Raw genomic sequence first — 17,902 nt, forward strand, 5'->3', positions numbered from 1 at the left:
GCGGGTGCTTGGATGACCCCGAGCCGGGGACGACGATGAACCTGTCCAATGGCCTACTATCATGCCGCCTTGACGGGGACGGCGCATCACTTCAAGATTGTGGGTTGGGTGGCTTGGGTGGTGAAGCGGGTTGAGTGGCCCAAAACTCAGTTTGCCGGGGGTTCGTGGAGCATCATCCATCTCGTCGACGTTGGATTACCACAGGCAAGCTGGACGGCGCGCCAATGGTGCCCAGCCTTCAGCCTAGGCCCCTGCCTGGACAAGGAAGCGGACGAATGTCTTGCCTTGCAGGAAGATGATGCCTTCGAAAGTCTGGCCATCTGAGTCACTGGAATAAGGGGTGCGTGTCCAAGCCAAGCCTACCCGAGCGCATGGGCAGTGACGAGATGCCACCGAGAGCCCTTGCATTGCAGCCACGTCAAGGTTGGTGGCATGCAAAAGATTTCTTCATCAACTTGCTTCCATGGATGCCATTCGCACTCTCAAGAATCGGCGCCGCCTATGATGCTCCCAGAGTCAAAAGGCCACAGCCTGCACAACTTGGGTACTATCTACATTCGTCCTTCTCCTCTCATCCCAACTCGTCTCGGATCAGCCGTGGTTGCAATCAAGGGCAGCTACCCGTCAGCGACCAAGTGGACGACACTTGGTTGCCAACGAGTACGTATGTACTGAGGCCAACACCATCATTCTCAGCACCATCATCTGCCCGGACGGACCCGGATCCGAATTACGTCTGTCAAGAGCATTTTAAAGTTCGGGGTCTTGGAGCAACCCGACAATCCGCCCCCACACCGCCAGCCCACGATGAGCCTGGTCAATGTTTCTAGAGCCACGCGGATTCCACGGCCAGCTTCGCCCTGTGTCAGCTGTGGGCACTCTGGCCGGGAATTCTTTTATGGCATCTCCCAGAGAGGGTGTGTGAAACAAAGCGAAATCGTCGTCAGAGTGGGCCCAACCAGTCCTCGATGAATCCTGTCTCAGGTACTGCGGCTTTAAGATGTTGGTTTCTGATGCTTTCGGTTACCAGCATTCGCCAAACTGCTGGGAACCCATGGAGTGAATTTCTTCATTGTGTCCAGGCGGTGTGCATTATCAGATCGCGTCAGGGCCAGCCATCTCGCTCACGACCCAGCTGCCTATCATGCTACATAATTCTCTTCCTGTCTTGTAAAACACGTGCAGGATCGATGTGTCTTGCATAGTGTGTTACCACCCTTGCTGTGCTATTTATGTCAGGGCCAAAGTCTCACACGACACATGGCATGCGCCCTTTCCAACGTTTATATATCGCATTGTTGCGCGCTGTAAGCTTTGCGGGTTGCAATAAGCCGGATGGCAGCCATCTGCTAATATCAATGGCGAATTCGTGCTTCCTTGGCCTCGCTGGCTGTCAAAGGGGTGTCCGAAAAAAGGAATGAATTCAACGCCCCGGGGGTACGTGACGTCCTGCGGCGATATATTGTCTAATCTCATTTCCAGCCGTCTTATTCCTCGCAATGAAACACATTGCAGGACTTGAGCAACAACACTGTATGAAATTAGTGGCCGGCAGGGCAAGGCTGATCTTGCCATCACCAAATGATCAAGAAAAGCATGTGTAGTGCCCCGTTCTCCTATTTCCGAACTAGGTCCTCCCTTGCTTGACTAGCGAGGACGACCCTTTCACAACCCTTGGAGCAGTTGTTAATATAATCTGCTCGTGCCGCCAAAAGTCCGCAAGCCCACTCCGCCCTAAGCGCGCGACAATAGATGATAGAATAGAGGTAGTTATCCGATGGTCTTTTCGGGGTCAGCCACGGACACGTCGTCGGACCCGAGAGTGCGTGGGCGATGAAGCGCAAAAGTGCAGCCTGAATAGTCCAACGTCATCATCAAGTGGCAGATCACATGCGGCCCAGGCAACACGAAGCACCAAGTCAGAGGCGCATCACAGAAACCAGTTTGGCCAGCCGTCATCAGCCCAGCCGGACTGGAGTCTGCTCATCAATCCTAGGTCTGGTATCTGGGCTCGGGTAGAGGTGCAATGTCTGACGCATCCCGGGCGGTTGCTTGTGTGTGCCAGTCGCCGGTGACGCATCTCGCACAAGTATTCGGGCACCCGGTGGCGTTGAGTGGCTCCAAAGGGGTCGACTATATGTGACCTCTTGCTGTATACTGCGACGATGGGGTGGTGCATCCGACCTGCAGATGTTTTCCCTGCCTATGCGCCCCTCCTTTCAATTCATGTCGTTCCCCTGATAGAAGGTAGCTAGAAGTACATCGGAGATGTCGACGGTACCGCTGAAGTCTACGTGATGAGCTGGAGTCACCGGGTTGGAATGCGGGCAGTTTAGCAACACTGAATGTACTAGGCCGAGACAATACGTACTAACGTATGCCCATTTCAACTTCCCTGACGTGGTTCTCGAGCCACTCTTGGATGTATACAGTTGCGGTTTTCCCTTCTTGAGGAGGGTATCCCACTGAACTGAAATGTGTGCATGAACCGAGGCCAGGACGGGTTGAGAAACCTTGCACTGGTTCTGAGTGAATATTCCGTGATAAATAACAAAGAGTCATGGCAATTCTGCAAAATTTCACAGACGTGTCTACAAAAAAAAGTCGAAGGGTACGCGGGCAAGTAGAGACGACAAATGTCAGGGTTGACGAGGCAAATGCGCTAAATGTCCATCTTTACAAAAGAAAACTTTGTTCTCTATCACAACAGGAGACTATAATTACAAGAAGTTGATGCCAACTCCCATCTGAAAGCCTTTAGTTCCAACCTCGCCCCGGCGAAGGATCAGAGGCAGACTAAAGTTGAGCTCAAACCTGGCTACAGGGTGAGCATACACAAGGCCGACACCAGCAGCCATGCTGGGCGCGCCGTTGAATAAATCCCCAACGGCACCGAGCATGCCATCGCGGACGGCGCTGCCACTCAGTCCTTGCAATCCAGCCTCCGTCGACTTGCTCCTGTTCTTCAGAGCGACCAGCCGGCCGCCGTTGGCGAACATTTGGAAGCGGAGGCCAGATTCTGGTCCTTTATACGGAAGGGGCAGCAGCATATTTACACTTGCAGCAGCGAACAGATCGCCTCCTACTGCGTCTACACCGTCGTGAGGCCCGAGGCCGCCGAGCTTGAATCCACGAACGTCGGTCGGTCCGCCCAGCTGAAAGCGGTCATTCAGACGGCTAGGTGCCGACTTGCCGCCTAGGTCGAAGCCCAGAGGTAGAGGATAGAGCATGCCCATTCTGAAACCTGCTCCGACAGATGCACCTGATCGCTCTTGAGCGCCGGGCAGTGGGATGGGGATGGCACCGCTCATTTCAACCTCGCCCTTGGAGAAGGAGACATCGCCGCCGAGGGGGCCGATACCAGCAAGTTCCAGCCCAGACCGTAGCATGTAACCGGATTGGGGGAGCTGTGGATTGTCACGCCTTTCTCGATGGAAAGTGTGTTTGATGGCGCTTTTTATCGTATCGCCAGCATCCTGACGAACTGTAGGGCTAGCACCTTGCCCCAGGCCAGTGATTTGTCGCCATGCGCCGGAATATTCAACTGAATGCGTGTCTCTTTCAGCATTAAGCCAGGAGAAGCGCAAAGAGGCCCCCTTCACTACCTCTTCATGTGACGCCCATGGCTTTTCCGCAGCCGATGCTAGTCCTTCCAGCGAAATTCGCCTGTCGGGATCACTCAATACTGGAGCACTCAAGTTGGCGCTGTAGGCTGATCTTGTCCGTGTTCCGGCTTTGGCATTCAAGGTCAGCATTTCTGCTCCGCCAAACATGTTTCTCCAAAGTAGAGATCCGTAGGCCGACCCTTCACCATTACCCACATCGGTACCAGTTTGGAGTTTGAATAGGGGAAGTTCTTTCAATCCAATGGATATGTTGACATCGCTTGGGCTCGTAGAGGGGTCGACCTGGCTGGCCTGTGACAAGTATATCTCTGGAGGTTCTCTTAGAATCTCTACGGGCTGTTAGCAAATGATTTTGTCCAGTACGATGGCCTCGATGCGCCGGCAACTCACGCAACCCAGAGAGCTTTGAACTCGCCATTTGAAGCTTGGCCATGACATCGCCAACAGTAGAAGGCGCGCTAGAGCCATCGCGGAGCAACGGGGAGAAGATTGGGCCCAGAAAGCCTCGCCGAATGTTCTTGGCACCATGGACTGAGATCTCATTGACGGTCATGGGCATCGACATCTGATCCGCCATCTGGAAAGTCTGTTAGAACAGCTTTCTATCACACACTTCCGGCCGCATCATACCATTTGCGCAATTCTTCGTTCCTTGGCCTCATGCTCGGCGTTGCGGAACTCGGGCGATGTTTTGGCAGCATTGAGAACCTCGTCCGTACTCGACTGGAGCTTGTCGATCAGACCACTGGCCTGCTTTAACTGTAAGCTTTTGTAATCGTTCAATTGCAAGGGTCGTCGTATTACTCACCTGCCCTGCGGCAGTGCTCGCGTTTGGCGCCATGGCAAAGACTGGAGGCAGCACGACAAGCTAAAGCCAAAATATGGCAGCATCGCAAAACCGAAGCTTGAGCAACTTCAAGCTCCGAGACGTTTGCCCTTTGGGTATCGGCAGGGATCGGGAACCGTGCTAAGCGCCACAATTTAATCCAAGGTGGCGCATGTATGTGAAGTGGGTCTTGTGTGGCTGGAGAGGTACTTCGCCCCCGGCTGAGTCCGTCTCGGGCTGTTTCAACATTGCGACCTGGCCCAACTTGCTTCTTCATTCATCTAAAATTCGACCAAGGACATTGGATTCACATTCATTCTCTCTGTTTTGTAAAGCGACCCCTTCTTCGTTTTGACTGCGTCCTGCCGCCGCTCTCCCTTGACCTCTTTGTAGTGTGACGCAGCCCGCCGGCACGCACGCGATCATTCTGCCCTTATTTGTGTTTGGCTGACGTTTTCGACCCGAGATAACACCGTCACTGAAACATCAGAACTCATGGCAAGCAAAGCTGCACATAAGCGGGTAGGATAGATATTCACGAGAAATGTTGCCTCGGTATACTGGGCTATACTAACGCCTCCAACAGTTGACCCGCGAATACAAGACTATTTCCGAGAACCCGCCACCTTACATCACAGCCCACCCTTCCGAGTCGAATATCTTGGAGTATGCCTTTTGCAGACAAACACTCCCACACCTTTACATATCGCTGATGATGATTACAGATGGCACTACATAATTACCGGGCCCGAAGACACGCCTTACCACGGCGGCCAATACTGGGGCACTCTGATCTTCCCTCCCAACTATCCGTTTGCGCCGCCAGCCATCCGCATGCACACACCTTCGGGACGATTCCAACCGTCGACTCGACTGTGCCTGTCGATATCAGACTTTCATCCAAAGTCGTTCAACCCCGCGTGGGAGGTTTCGACCATTCTTATCGGTCTACTGTCATTCATGACGAGTGATGAGATGACCACTGGTTCGGTGTCAACAACCCAAACAGAAAAGAAATACCTCTCCTCACGGACCCGATGGTGGAACTCTACAGGCGGAGGATCGCATGCTAAAAATCCTGCTCTAAAGGGCAATGTGAAGGCTGGTGACGGCGGCGCCAAGTTCCGTGCCGAATGGCCCGAGGTCGACCTGGACAACTGGGAGTGGATGAGGAAGAATAAGGTCGACTCGACAACGGGAAACCGGTTGGACGGCGAGGGCGGATCATCATGCGGGCCACAGCTAGGGATTGCAGGGACTAGCGGCCACCAAGCACAGGCTGTAGTGGATGCTGTTGTTCAGCAACGTGATGCTGGCCGCGGTTGGATATATCGGAACAAACTGCTGGTGGCGGGAGCGGCAATCTTTATTTACGTGCTTATTGCAAGGCTCGTGAACGGCGAAGGGATTGCGTAGGGCGAGGGAAAGTGGCTGACAGGCGGAACGCGTGGGCCGTGATTAATGCGTGTCATGCATCCGTAGTTGCTGGATGTTTGGCGCGGCCGCGAGCTTCATATACGAAGGACTCGCGCTACGAGGTGAGCGATTTCTTTTTGTACAGAATCTATTCAGTCTTGCATCAGTAGACAAACTAGCAGCGTTGGGATTGATTTGGCTGAATGCGTGCGTCATCATGTTCCTTCTGATAGTATGAAATGGGTGGCAGAGTGACAACATAGGTGTATTAGGATGAAGAGAGTCTAGACGTTTTGAGAAATGATGTGCTGGGCTCCATGACCCTCGTTTAATTTGGCCATGAGGGAACCATCATGATCATGTATCGCGATACGGTAGATGAATACCTGGACGAGAGAACACACTGCGAAATGGCAATTCCCAACGCCTCAAAACATATTTCTGCCAGCAGCGGAGTGAGTTGAATGACAGCCATGCAGCTAGATCCATGTCAGGCATTATTACTTTATACTCATCGACTGTCCCCATCGCCCTTGTGAATTGCAACTCTGAACTATGCATACAAGTGCCTGGTTGTGCATCAACTTGGACGACGACTTGGACGACGACTTGGACGTTGCGGTGGCGGCAGGATAACCCTGCCGTGATTAATAGCTGCCTGCGGCAGCGATATAACAATTTCTGTTGCCTCTAATGAGCGACTTGATCTTGACATGTTCAGCCAAGCCTCGGCTGCTCTTCAACTTTTACACAAATTGGACTGGCACCTACGGATCGACGTGGCTCGGGTTGTTTGGTGAGAGAAACTGCGTGTATATCCATCAATAGTTATCAATCAACTTGCTCTCTAGCGGCTGCTTCCAAGTCTCGGCGTCTTACATTTGCCTTTCGCCACTTACTCACCCGGATTGCTACTGGTGACCGATCGAGGCCAGGCGTTTAATTCTAACGTCAAATGTGGACTGATTAAAATGTGAATACTGCATTTCGCCATGTAGATGAAACAATTGCCGAGGCGTGTGGCGTGCCACAATCAGCCGCAGACGTATGCTTTTACCCAAGAAGTCAACGACGCCGTCCCAAAACGCCATCTACCATGGATACCTGGTCGATAATAACCACCGTCTTTCATTTTGACTAATTTTCTCTTTTTGGTCGCCGAGCCCAGATTAGCTGGTGTGGTACGGAGCAAGCACTTCGGCCATTGCAGATCGAAAGAGCCAAATGAATGGTATCCGCGGACTGCATTTTGAAATGACGGCAGCGCATAAAGGAATGATTTGACGGACGTAACGCAGTTGTAACTAAGAACGGCCAATGCTGCAGTGGCCTCCCCTGCGTATGTACGGAGTATCAGACGGGAATTGGCGACGAGACAAGAACGAATGGCTGCTACCACGTCTATCAAATACCGCAGATCAGCGCCTACCTAGGTAGATGTGCAACCATCACACATCCCACGTAACTGCTCAAGTACAACAGAACAAGGACTTACTTTTGGCAGAGTTATCCCGGATACACCGGGCAGAGCTGCATATACGACTGCAAGAGAACCAATAGTCAACCAGACGCTCGTCGCTCACCACAGTAAATTTACGCACGCCATATGTGCGGGCAGGGCTAGCTCTTGACAACACCCATGGCCGGGCCCAAGCTGGTACGTAGTTGCAAGAACCCTAGGACGAAGGACATGTGCCAAGCATCTAGTTTGTTAAGCCGCGGCTCTTATATCCAACCCTGCTATACGGACCGTGTAAGCGAACCCCCGTGATGTTATCATGCCGCTGGCTGGATTGTATGTACGGAGAATGAGCCCGTATGGTGTTACTTTGATTCGTGGTCGTACGGCGGGCTGTGCATCTATTTCATCCAGCGCAAGTACATGGTCACTATCCGCGGCCAGACGGCTGACGATCGACTGCTGATGAGCAGTCCATTCCAACCAGACGTTCTAAAGTTGAATCAAATGCAACTTCGAACCGCGGGCGTGGTTTGAACCCCTGCGCCAGTGGGCCTTGTAGCGGTCGGTATCCAGTAGTATTGCGGGTGACATTTGAAGCTTGCATGCACGTGAACCTACCTTCCTACCTTAGGTACTTGAGTACCCAAGTTAGGAGCTGCACAGTGGAGGAAGGAGGGAAGGAGGGAAGCGGGGGGCCATGGCACTTCACCCAGTCTGGTTGGGACTTTGGGTTCGCGTTCCGGCTGCAACATTGAAGACACACCGTCGTGCATGTCTGGTCAGTTCAGTGTTACTGACAATGTCAACTGGTCCTTGTTTGCGTACTCTGTACCTGCTAACTGCTCGCCCGCTGACTTGGGTGAAACAATTGAATCCTCTTTGCATGACTTGGGGGTGCGAGCTAGCGGCGTCGAGCGGGCGTGGTCTTGCCGTCATATGCGGAGTCGACGCAACATGTTTTCGACAGTGGCAGCGGGAAGGCCTGCGACGCCGCGTACCGGACCCGCGGTTTGCTTTGTCTGGCTTGTTCGCCGGGGTGCTTCTTATCGCGTTGCCGTCGCTGCTTATGCTGTCACACTCGGCTTGCAGATGATTCTGACGGTTGAACCAGGCCGCACCAGTCCGTCGGGTTGAATGGGGCCTAATCCGAGACAGCAATAAGCAGCAGACGTCGACGACCAGTCAGGCGGGCCAAAACTTCCTCGTTCGAGGAAGGCGCTGTCCCGACGCCGGTCCACCTTTGCCGACGACAAGACACATCAGACCAGACATCAAGTATCAGTTGATTGCGCGGATACTAATACATACATGGATGCCAGCAACCAGGCGTCATCAACGCCAGCACATGAGTTACATACTTTTATTAGGTACACTTGACACTTGACTGCCTACCCAAGTACTTGCTACTCAGCAATCCCTGCTAAACTCTCTTGCTAGAGCCGCTACTGAATCAAGTCAAGTCAAGTTGCATTCGCATGGGGTTTCTTCTTCTGTTCGCTGAACCCCACCGACTGTGCTTGCCGACACACGCGGTGGCGCCATGAGCTGATGGAAATACTAGCACACTGCAACATGGCATCTGAAATTATAGCTTTCCAGATGGTCCCCATCCACACGGTGCCTTGGGTTTGGCCTGGTCACCCTGGACCAGGCCGACCCGCGAAGTCGCTCCGTAGATATTGCTCCGTCGGCCATGGTCAAGCCAAGGGCTAGATAATTACTTCCCAGACCCCGCCTCTGTTGGCGAACGGACCTTGCCAAAGGGCTCTGCTCTCTCCGGACTCTTTGCTTACTTAGAGGCAAGACACACCACGCTTGGGCCTCCAGACCGGTTGTTGGTTATACATATGGGACGTTGTTGGTCTTCATCCTTCTTGACTTCTTGACTGGCAAAACACCTTCTCACTTCCCCATAGACATGACGGTTTCTACCTCGGCCAAGAAGACTGTTGCCATCATTGGAGCGGGGCTGACGGGTCTGCTCGCCGCACAAGGGCTGCAGCAGGTAAGACGCAGTGTGCCGTTCTGGTCATTTCCATCTCAGCTTTTGCTTACCCAAGTCGCACAGAATGGCTTCCGTGCCGTCGTCTTCGAGCAAGAGGTCAGCATCGATGCAAGGCACCGGGACTGGACCATGTTGGTCCACTGGGCCATGCCCATCTTCGAGAAGTTGGTGCCAAAGGACATTCTTGCCGATTTGAAAAGCGCCGTTTGCAACCCGTATCTGGACTTCAACAGTGAAGTAGAGAGCATCCCGTGTTACAACGGAGTCACCGGCGATTTGCTCTTTCGCAGCCCTCTGCCTAATGCCAGGCGAGTCAGCCGGCAGGCCTTGCGCCGGTTGCTTGCACGGAGAGTCGACATTAGATGGGATGCCCCCTTGATAGACCTTTCTCTGTCAGACACCGGGGTGCACATCAAATTGGGAGATGGCAGTGTCTTTGATGCTGACTATGTGCTGGGAACCGATGGCTCTTCTTCCAAAGTACGCGAGTTTTTGTTGGGCCCCGACGCCTCCCGGCCTCACGGTTCCGGGTTCCAATTTGCCACTGGCATTACAAAGTTTGGAGACGCCGAGAAGACTGATGCCATTGTGCGCGCTCATCCCGTAGCCGCATTGATGATGGGAACAACCTCAGTCGGGGCTGTTGGCGGTACGTTCACTCGTCCACGTTCAAGCCGGAGAAGTGGGTTGCCAGCATTATAATTGATGGCTAACAAATAGCGTTATCCTTCCTGCAGTCATGTCAGTCGAAAATCCAGTAGATGAGTCCAGTTGGACGACGTTCTGGACCAAGATATGGAACGGCGAGGCAGTGCATCTCAGGGGCAGCGATGCCCTCACCTACATCAGAGAGAACACGACACCGCTGCGTGACGTGTTCCAGTCCGCCATTGACTGGACGCCGGAAAACAGCAATGTGTTCATCGATGAGATGAAATACTGGAGCCCCGTGCCCTGGGACAATCATGGAGGCCGGGTGACGCTTGCCGGCGACGCAGCCCATCCAATGCTAATCTGTTTGTTTCACAACTCCCCCAGGAAGCGGCTCTGTGGCAGACGAGATGAACTGACTGAACATTTCTTTAGATCGCGGCCAAGGGTTTCAGCACTCCATCACAGATGTCGACAACTATGTCAAGGCCCTGACTGGGCTGAACACGTTGGGCAGCAGCAGTGTGCACAGAGAAGAGGTACTGACCAACTACGACAATGAGATGATTCGGAGAGGTGCACGAGCGGTTCAGGAATCCTTGGCAGAGGCCAGGAAATCCTTCGACCTAGATACGGTCAAGAAGATGCTCATGGCAACGCGGGGACATGCCAAGAGCGAGTCATGATTTACGACTTCCGAAAGCGTGTGTGAGCGGCGCGACATTGCTTATTTAAAAATTACTCCGTATGATTTTTTTTTTTCAATCATGTCCAGTTTTGACACGGCACGGCTTGCATTGTGAGCTGAGAGTGGACTAGGGACTGGGGCGACTGTGGATCTGGAAACACGGCAGCATCGAAGGATTGACTGATCCAAGTGGGGTGCTTCTGGTCTTGAGGCTTCTTCCCCGGATGGGGCCAGTTGCCATTGTTGAGATGTCAATGTGAACCTTAATGCAATATTGGCCACAATACAATCGATCGTGTGTAACAGGTGACCCTCCGGTCGAGTAGGGCAGCCAGTGTAACACAAGGCCAACGCCAGGCCCCCGCTTTGGCTAAGATGATGGCTCATCAGTCGACGCAATGACAGGTCACCTCTGTCTGCTCCCCGGCCGCAATCCGCCCCCCCCAGAGGTCTCAGTTGAGAGTGCTCGCCTAACACCCTCCGGTGGCGGCGGCCTAGCGGCCCTGATACGGCTATACATGGGCGGCCGTTCGGCGCAAGCCAGAATCGTGACTATACGCGCCACCTCTGCCTTCTGGTCGTTTGAGACAAATTTGACCAGGCAAGCAGGGCAGGATTCATCTCTTCAGTTGCTACTCATACCCGCCCAAGCCGCTTTCCGCTGGTCCGCCAAGCAGTCTATGTCGCATTTCTTGCGTCAAGAAACAGGCATTGAGACATTAGCACGAGTTCGTCAACGCACCATCTTAAGAACTCCTTTGGCCATCGCCAGTCACCATCGCCATTACCGCCATCATCTGTATTCATATTGTCATCCGTGCCGAGCACGCTTGTCTGCCGGCTACCGCGATGGTCTTCTCAAGATCTCGCGAGCGGACTAAGAGCGTTGGGCTTACCGACTTGGCCGACTCTAAACCCGTGGATGACGACGACGCCAAAGTCGAAGCGCCCATCGATCTTCAGGAAGCACCACCATCAGCAGAAGCAGCAGCAGAAGCATCATCATCATCATCCCCGGGGCCCTCTGCCGGGGTTCGGGCGACACAAACGCCGGTGATTGAACCCGCCACCGAGTCAGATGACGAATTCGATCTGGACAGCGGTTTACAGGGAGACGACACGACAGCAAGTCTAGCCTCGAGTATCTACACCTCCTTTGCGTACGAGCGTGGGCGACGGTACCAAACATTTGGAGATGGCCGGTATCCCATTCCCAACGATGACTTGGAGCAAAACAGGGAGGATATGAAGCATGCCATGTTGATGATGCTCACCGAGGGGAAGCCGTTTTTCTCACCGGTAGGGACGCACCCGCAAAAGATACTAGACATAGGCACAGGAACTGGTTAGCTTCCTTTCCGCATCCAAGCAAAACATTTGCTCAGAACATTCCACTGACGCCACATGACGATAGGGATTTGGGCTATAGAAGGTTCATAACAGTGGTCCATGGTTATTGAGTAGGTCTACCTAGCTAACAGTTTCGCACTTAGTCGGTGATAGGTATCCGAGCGCGCATGTCTGTGGCATCGACCTCACGCCGATTCAACCCGAATGGGTTCCGGCCAATGTTTCCTTTCTAGTCGACGACTGCACCTTGGACTGGATAGAGAGAGATGTTGACCTAGCTCATTTCCGGTTCATGGTCATGATACTAAAGGACATTCCTACCGTCCTCGGCCATGCCTACGAGTACGTGATTTGGTGCCGTTTGACTTTGCCTGAGGCTGGCCATGGTTTTGTTATTGACAATCACCCTAGGAGTCTCCGCCCCGGTGGGTGGGTTGAGCTACAAGAGCTACATGGCGTACCACTATGCGACGACGGGACAATGCCAGACGAGGATCCCGTAAAATCTCTCTACGATACCGCGGGTGCCGCGTACAAGAAATTCGGCATGAGCACAACACTACCCGCACAGCTCGAGCCCTACCTCCGCGAAGCTGGATTTGAAAACGTACACTGCAGAGTAATGAAAGTTCCCATCGGAACATGGGCAAAGGGGAAAATCATGAGAGCAATAGGGCTTTATCAGAAAATGGCGATACTCGACTTTATCCCAACGCTAGCGGGCCGACCGTTCCAGGCTCTGCAAATATCGGAGGCAGATGCAGAGATTCGAGTGGCCCTGGCGAGAAAAGGCTTGGAAGACACGTCGACTCATCGGTATTTCAACTACTACTTTTGGTACGCGCAAAAACCAGGGTCGTCGAGGAGAGAGGAACATGATGTATAATCTTTCTCCCTCTCTCTCCCGCCCCTGAGACTCAACTTTCGGCATCGTGTGGTGTATATACAATTTTTGGGAACGGCTCTTGTGCTAGCGAGTTCATGAATTTATGATTTTACATGACCAGGAGGCTGTTGGGGATACAGAAAGCCCAGGATATAGCGGGGGGCAATGATTCAGACCTATTGTGCATGGATATGTACAGTAAAGATACTGCTTGGGTGCACGAATAAGAGCCGATGCAGTTGAAATGGCGATGCAACCGTGAATTTTTGTACCTGACGAGCATATTTGTCCCGATGCAAAATAATGTTATTTGATATTTCGTAGGCGCAGGGTCGGGGAGCGCCTGCAGGCGGATTCTTCCGGTCTGTTTTCGGGTAGCCTAGGGTGTGGCGTGGGTGGACTGGCTCCAGCCACAGATTGGCTACACCTGTGGCGTGTTCAATGTTGCAGTTTGGCGTTGCAGTTTGTCGCTGTCACCCAGTTTGTTGTGGCCTCCAATTTGCGGGGATCGGCTATAAGCGCCGTAAATGAACAGGTTATAACACACCAGACAGTATTCCAGACTGTGGACGAGAGCCTGGCCACGAATTGCGTACATAAAACCGAGAGGCTTGTTTGACCCCGACTGGTATATTTTTTTGCTTGTTCAGCATTCTTCTACGACCAAGCCAGGTAGGTGTCCATGCCGCCACTGCTCCCCATGTTCAAATGCTGCAAAGGGTCAACAGGCTGACGAGCGGGACCTGGACCAGTGAGAACGGCCGCAGGGTCCCGGAGTTCATCGAGAGTCCATGTCTGGTTGCAAAGTTTCAAGTGCTTGAAGAACGGAGTACGCAGTGGCCAGCTGCCAGCTGTCAGTGGCCAGCGACCACGACCAGCTCCATTCTTTTTTTCCTCCCCCAATCCTCTGCTGGCGCCCACAGGACCACGATCCTCTCTTCCCCTCAACACCACGCCCTGGGACGTCTGGTGAGAGGTGCATGCGACTCGGTGCATCCTCTCATGACGGAACCTACGCGTACTGGTCGAGGCGTCTAGAGCATTGAGCATTTTCTTCTCTCCTCCCCTTGTTCCTGCGGCCCGGCGTTGGCTGTGGAAAAACAAGCCCAGACCACACCTTGCCCGCCTCGCCGCCTCCCCCCCGAGCTTCGGATGCCCGACTTTTCGACCCACGTCCCACGAGAAAATCACATAATCGTCTTTGGCTCATCCCATCCATCGCCAATACGACTCGGTTGCACCTATGGCGCCGCCAAATGGCTCTGCCAAGGGCCGAAAGGCTGTCACCCCTAAGAACATGCCGAAGCCTGTGGTGCCTGCGTTGCCTTTGAAGCGGAAACCGGCGCCGGTCACCGTTGCCACCAAGGACGATGCGGCCACGGCTCCAGGCACCAAGGCAAATGGTGCTAATTCGGAGGCGTCTCAAACTAAGCAGGTTGCCAATGGTGTAGCGCCGGAAACCGTTGCTGGGAATGCCACCGCTCCCGTGGCTCTCATTTCGCAGCCAAAGACTGAGTCACTGCCAGGATCCGATGGTTCAGCCAACGGAGGGCCCAGCACAAACGGACACGTCACGGTTGGTAAGTGAATTTCCATGTTGGATGGCATTGTCTGTTGAAAGTTTGTGAGCTGCCTTTTGCTGATGCCGAGTCTGCTTTCTAGTTGCAGAGGCTGTCGAATCCGAGACCCCGGCTGGGAACAAGTCGACAATGACGACGACTGACGAGATCGACTCGGATAAGAAGCCAAATGGGGCCACCGTCAGTGGACAGACAGCCGCCGGTGTCTCCCAGGCTGAGTCGACTTCACCTGAGCCGACATCAGAGCCAGCCACCGACTCCAATGTTGCGTCCAAGAATGAGCCAAGGCAGAAGCCAGGTTGGTCAACTCAGGAGCATGCATTCCGCCAGGGGCATCATTTATTTGCTAACCCGCATTATTTAGTCCAACATCATGCTGTCAAAGCCGCCAAAGGTCAGCCACCACCGGGCATCTCGCCTTCTCGTTATCAGATGCCCCCTCCATTTCAGCCCGCCAGTCGACCATATGCCGTTGTGAACAATAATGACATCTCGCGTGGCCCGCCTGTTCCTCTACCCAATGGGCCGGTCCATATGCACCATTCGCACCCCAGCAATAGTAGCATTCACTTTGGCGCATTCCCTGGGTCGCAAAGCCCGTCTCCAGCGCCTCCTCACACCGGAGGTATGGTCCCTCCACCAGGCATGACAACGGCTGATGCTCGTCCCGCATACATGGCACCGGCAGGGAGCGGCTTCCCACCGATGATGCCGCCGTACGGCGCAGAGATGATGCAGCCCGGCCACTTCGACAACTACGGGCGACCAGGGATGGCGTACGGTCCTTTGGAGACCTTTTCACCATATGGCAACAATTTTGGGCCTTCGACACCCCATAGCTTCCACGGCTCCCAGTCTTCTGGCCACCCCGATGACAGCGGCATGTATCACCAATACCCACCCAATGGAAATCGCAACGGTGCTACTGGGCCTGGAGATTCTGATGGACATGTTCATAGCCACCAAGGGAGAATGTTCGGTCACCCAGAGTATCTGGGAATGATGCCAAGAGGCAGCTTTCCGCATCAGGGTGCTATCCTCGATGACGGCAGTGATGGATTCCTCTTCTTCATTCAACAGCAATTTGGCAATGCTGAGCTGGCTGATTGCACTCTTGAGCTCAGATACGTTGACGACAGAGCTGCTCCTGTCCGTATTCCAGGACACCGATTGATCTTTGCCCGCAGTGGCCCCCTTGCTGAGCAGGTTAAGAACCAAATGCATCAAGTGTCTGACCGGGGTATGCAAATCCTGCTACTAGAGACCAGGAGTGGGTGGATTCGATCCGACTCCTTCTACATGGCTGTTCAGAGACTTTACGGACACCCTCTTCTCCCTATTCCGCCCCGAAACCGCGCAGAACCGGCCGATGTCACCGATGCCGGCACCTCCCACGAACAGCTTGACTTTGCCTTGTCTTACGCTGCGGCTGGCCACTTGCTAGGTTGGATGCCTGTTGTTCGCAGAGGCTGTGAGGTCGCAACTCAGTTGTTGAGCTGGCAGACCCTGGAGAAGGTGATTGAGTTTGCTCTTGAGGGGTCTTCTGACAACGGCTCCCACATGTCTTACAAGTATGGCGAAGGGTCCAAGGTTCTCCTCAATGCGGTGGTCACTTTCATCGTTCATAATCTCCCTCCCACATTCAGTCTCGACACAGGTGCAGGACACCCGGAACAGTATGCCCGCCTGCCGGAATGCCCTCCGCCATCGCCGGCCAGTAAGAAGCGCGGTCCTATTGTTGCGAAAGGATCTTCGGTGCACCTTGGAATGGGCCGCCGTTCTCAGCAGCTGACAGGAATACAGTTTGGCGACCTATCTTTGGCGGAGGAAGCCGGCGGATCGGACTCTGTGACTCCAAAGGCGGCGCAGCAGGCTCAACCCGTTCCACTTGTGGTGTTGTCCCGAGCCCTGATCAACCTTCCGTTCTTTCAACTAAAGATGATTCTAGAATCTGCAGGCTCTGGAAACGTAAACGGATGGGCGAACGCAGAGTCGCGTTATCGCATCATTCGGAGTGCCGTGGAAGAGCGAGAAGCGCGACGACATCGCACTCTTGACGCCGTCCTAAGGGGACGTCTTCAAAGCCCCCTCTCGCTCCGTTCTGCACTGTGCAGCCCTACTCCTCAGGACATGGGCCCTTGGAGTCCTCTTGGCTGGCAGGAGGAGATTCTTCCCTACGGTAATGCTGACGGACCGTCTCTTGGGCGGAAATGGGTCCCCTTTGTGGAACGTCAGGGAAATCCGGAAGCTGCCTACCCCTGACCGGGCAAGTCTACGCGCTACGAAACAACGAATGGTGGTTGACGAAGTCGCCGGCATACATTGCATTTTCATTAAAAAGTTAAAGGGATGCATTTTTTTTTTCGTGAGAATATTGTTACTTGCTCGTGCATGGAGTTTGAGGCAGGAAGGGTTCCCTATGTGGCCTCTCATTAATAACGTTTCTTTTCAAGGCCGCTTGTCTATGGAGAACAGGATGAGCCGGCTAATGGCGGAAAAATACATTCTATGTGCCAAGAAGGCTACCATGACATGCGAAGCAGTGCACTCGGTAGAAGGCAGGAGCTGCGACATGGCGGGAGTACGTCCAGGTCAAATATAGCAATCCAGGCCATTTTGCACCTCGCGTGATTGCAGGCTATAGGTTTGACGGCGTCTGGGGAAGCTTGGTTAGGGATGTGGCTTAGGCAAGGATTACGGAGGAGCAGGCGTACCGCGGAGGCCACGGGACATCAAACTTGGGCATTCTGCATCATGGATACTGCGCTGGATCCTGTAGCAGTAGGTTGAGGGCGGTTTCGCAGCTGAGGGTTGATGGGGAGGGCAGCAAGAGTTGAGCCAGAGAAGTAAGTGGGTGGTCCCGTCGCAGGTCCATACGGTGCGTGGACGGGCGCAGGAAGGGTCGGAGCAAAAGTTGATACCAAAACTGTTATGGGCGACGACGGATGACACATGATACGTTGGGGGTTGTGGTTTTTGTGTAACCAAAAGTCCGGGGTTGAGCATGGAGATTTGATTACGAGGGGCACCAGCACCAGCACCAGCACCAGAGATGCAGGTTTTTTCGCGCCGCCAAACTGGATGCTAGATGGGCTTGTGCATTTTGGGGACGACAAGAAATGGCATGGGATGAATAAAAGCAATTTACGAATGGTGAGCAGTGTGTAAGCAAACAAGTGAAAGATATGATGGCCATGGGAACACCGAGCCTACCTAGTAGTTGACGTGTAGGCAGGTATGCATAGGTACATAGGTTTAATGTTGTTTACGAGCAGCACATGAGGGAGCATGAAGGACGGGAAATTATTTCAATGCGCTTGCGTCTGCTAGTTTACTAGTCTGGTCCATATTGAAAAGCCAGGTCAATAATGTACCGAGTAAACATACAGTACTACTACTACGTAGTATTATG

General features: G+C 53.5%; 5 protein-coding genes across 5 annotated transcripts; 4 read left to right on the plus strand and 1 right to left on the minus strand.

Annotated features, from left to right (window-relative positions):
- Positions 1–2,720: 2,720 nt before the first annotated feature.
- On the minus strand, positions 2,721–4,467 carry G6M90_00g040610 (uncharacterized protein; the record flags this gene model as incomplete). The annotated part of the gene is made up of 4 exons (XM_066130271.1): positions 2,721–3,955; positions 4,017–4,203; positions 4,257–4,376; positions 4,435–4,467. 4 exons carry the CDS (start codon positions 4,465–4,467, stop codon positions 2,721–2,723), a joined length of 1,575 nt encoding a protein of 524 aa, XP_065986182.1.
- Positions 4,468–4,947: 480 nt separating this feature from the next.
- On the plus strand, positions 4,948–5,868 carry UBC6 (Ubiquitin-conjugating enzyme E2 6; the record flags this gene model as incomplete). Its single annotated transcript, XM_014691924.1, has 3 exons — positions 4,948–4,974; positions 5,039–5,118; positions 5,178–5,868. The coding sequence occupies 3 exons, from the start codon at positions 4,948–4,950 to the stop codon at positions 5,866–5,868; spliced, it is 798 nt and encodes a 265-aa protein (XP_014547410.1).
- A 3,380-nt stretch (positions 5,869–9,248) lies between these two features.
- cctM (FAD-dependent monooxygenase cctM) lies at positions 9,249–10,672 on the plus strand (the record flags this gene model as incomplete). Its single annotated transcript, XM_014691925.1, has 4 exons — positions 9,249–9,335; positions 9,399–9,984; positions 10,073–10,351; positions 10,422–10,672. The coding sequence occupies 4 exons, from the start codon at positions 9,249–9,251 to the stop codon at positions 10,670–10,672; spliced, it is 1,203 nt and encodes a 400-aa protein (XP_014547411.1).
- Positions 10,673–11,523: 851 nt separating this feature from the next.
- Positions 11,524–12,910, plus strand: LAE1_1 (Secondary metabolism regulator LAE1; the record flags this gene model as incomplete). The annotated part of the gene is made up of 4 exons (XM_066130272.1): positions 11,524–12,019; positions 12,089–12,106; positions 12,168–12,366; positions 12,436–12,910. 4 exons carry the CDS (start codon positions 11,524–11,526, stop codon positions 12,908–12,910), a joined length of 1,188 nt encoding a protein of 395 aa, XP_065986412.1.
- A 1,243-nt stretch (positions 12,911–14,153) lies between these two features.
- Positions 14,154–16,752, plus strand: G6M90_00g040650 (uncharacterized protein; the record flags this gene model as incomplete). The annotated part of the gene is made up of 3 exons (XM_014691927.1): positions 14,154–14,490; positions 14,573–14,788; positions 14,855–16,752. 3 exons carry the CDS (start codon positions 14,154–14,156, stop codon positions 16,750–16,752), a joined length of 2,451 nt encoding a protein of 816 aa, XP_014547413.1.
- Positions 16,753–17,902: the final 1,150 nt, after the last annotated feature.

The sequence above is a fragment of the Metarhizium brunneum genome, chromosome 2 (genome assembly GCF_013426205.1).
Source record: "Metarhizium brunneum chromosome 2, complete sequence".
NCBI classification, from domain to species: domain Eukaryota; kingdom Fungi; phylum Ascomycota; class Sordariomycetes; order Hypocreales; family Clavicipitaceae; genus Metarhizium; species Metarhizium brunneum.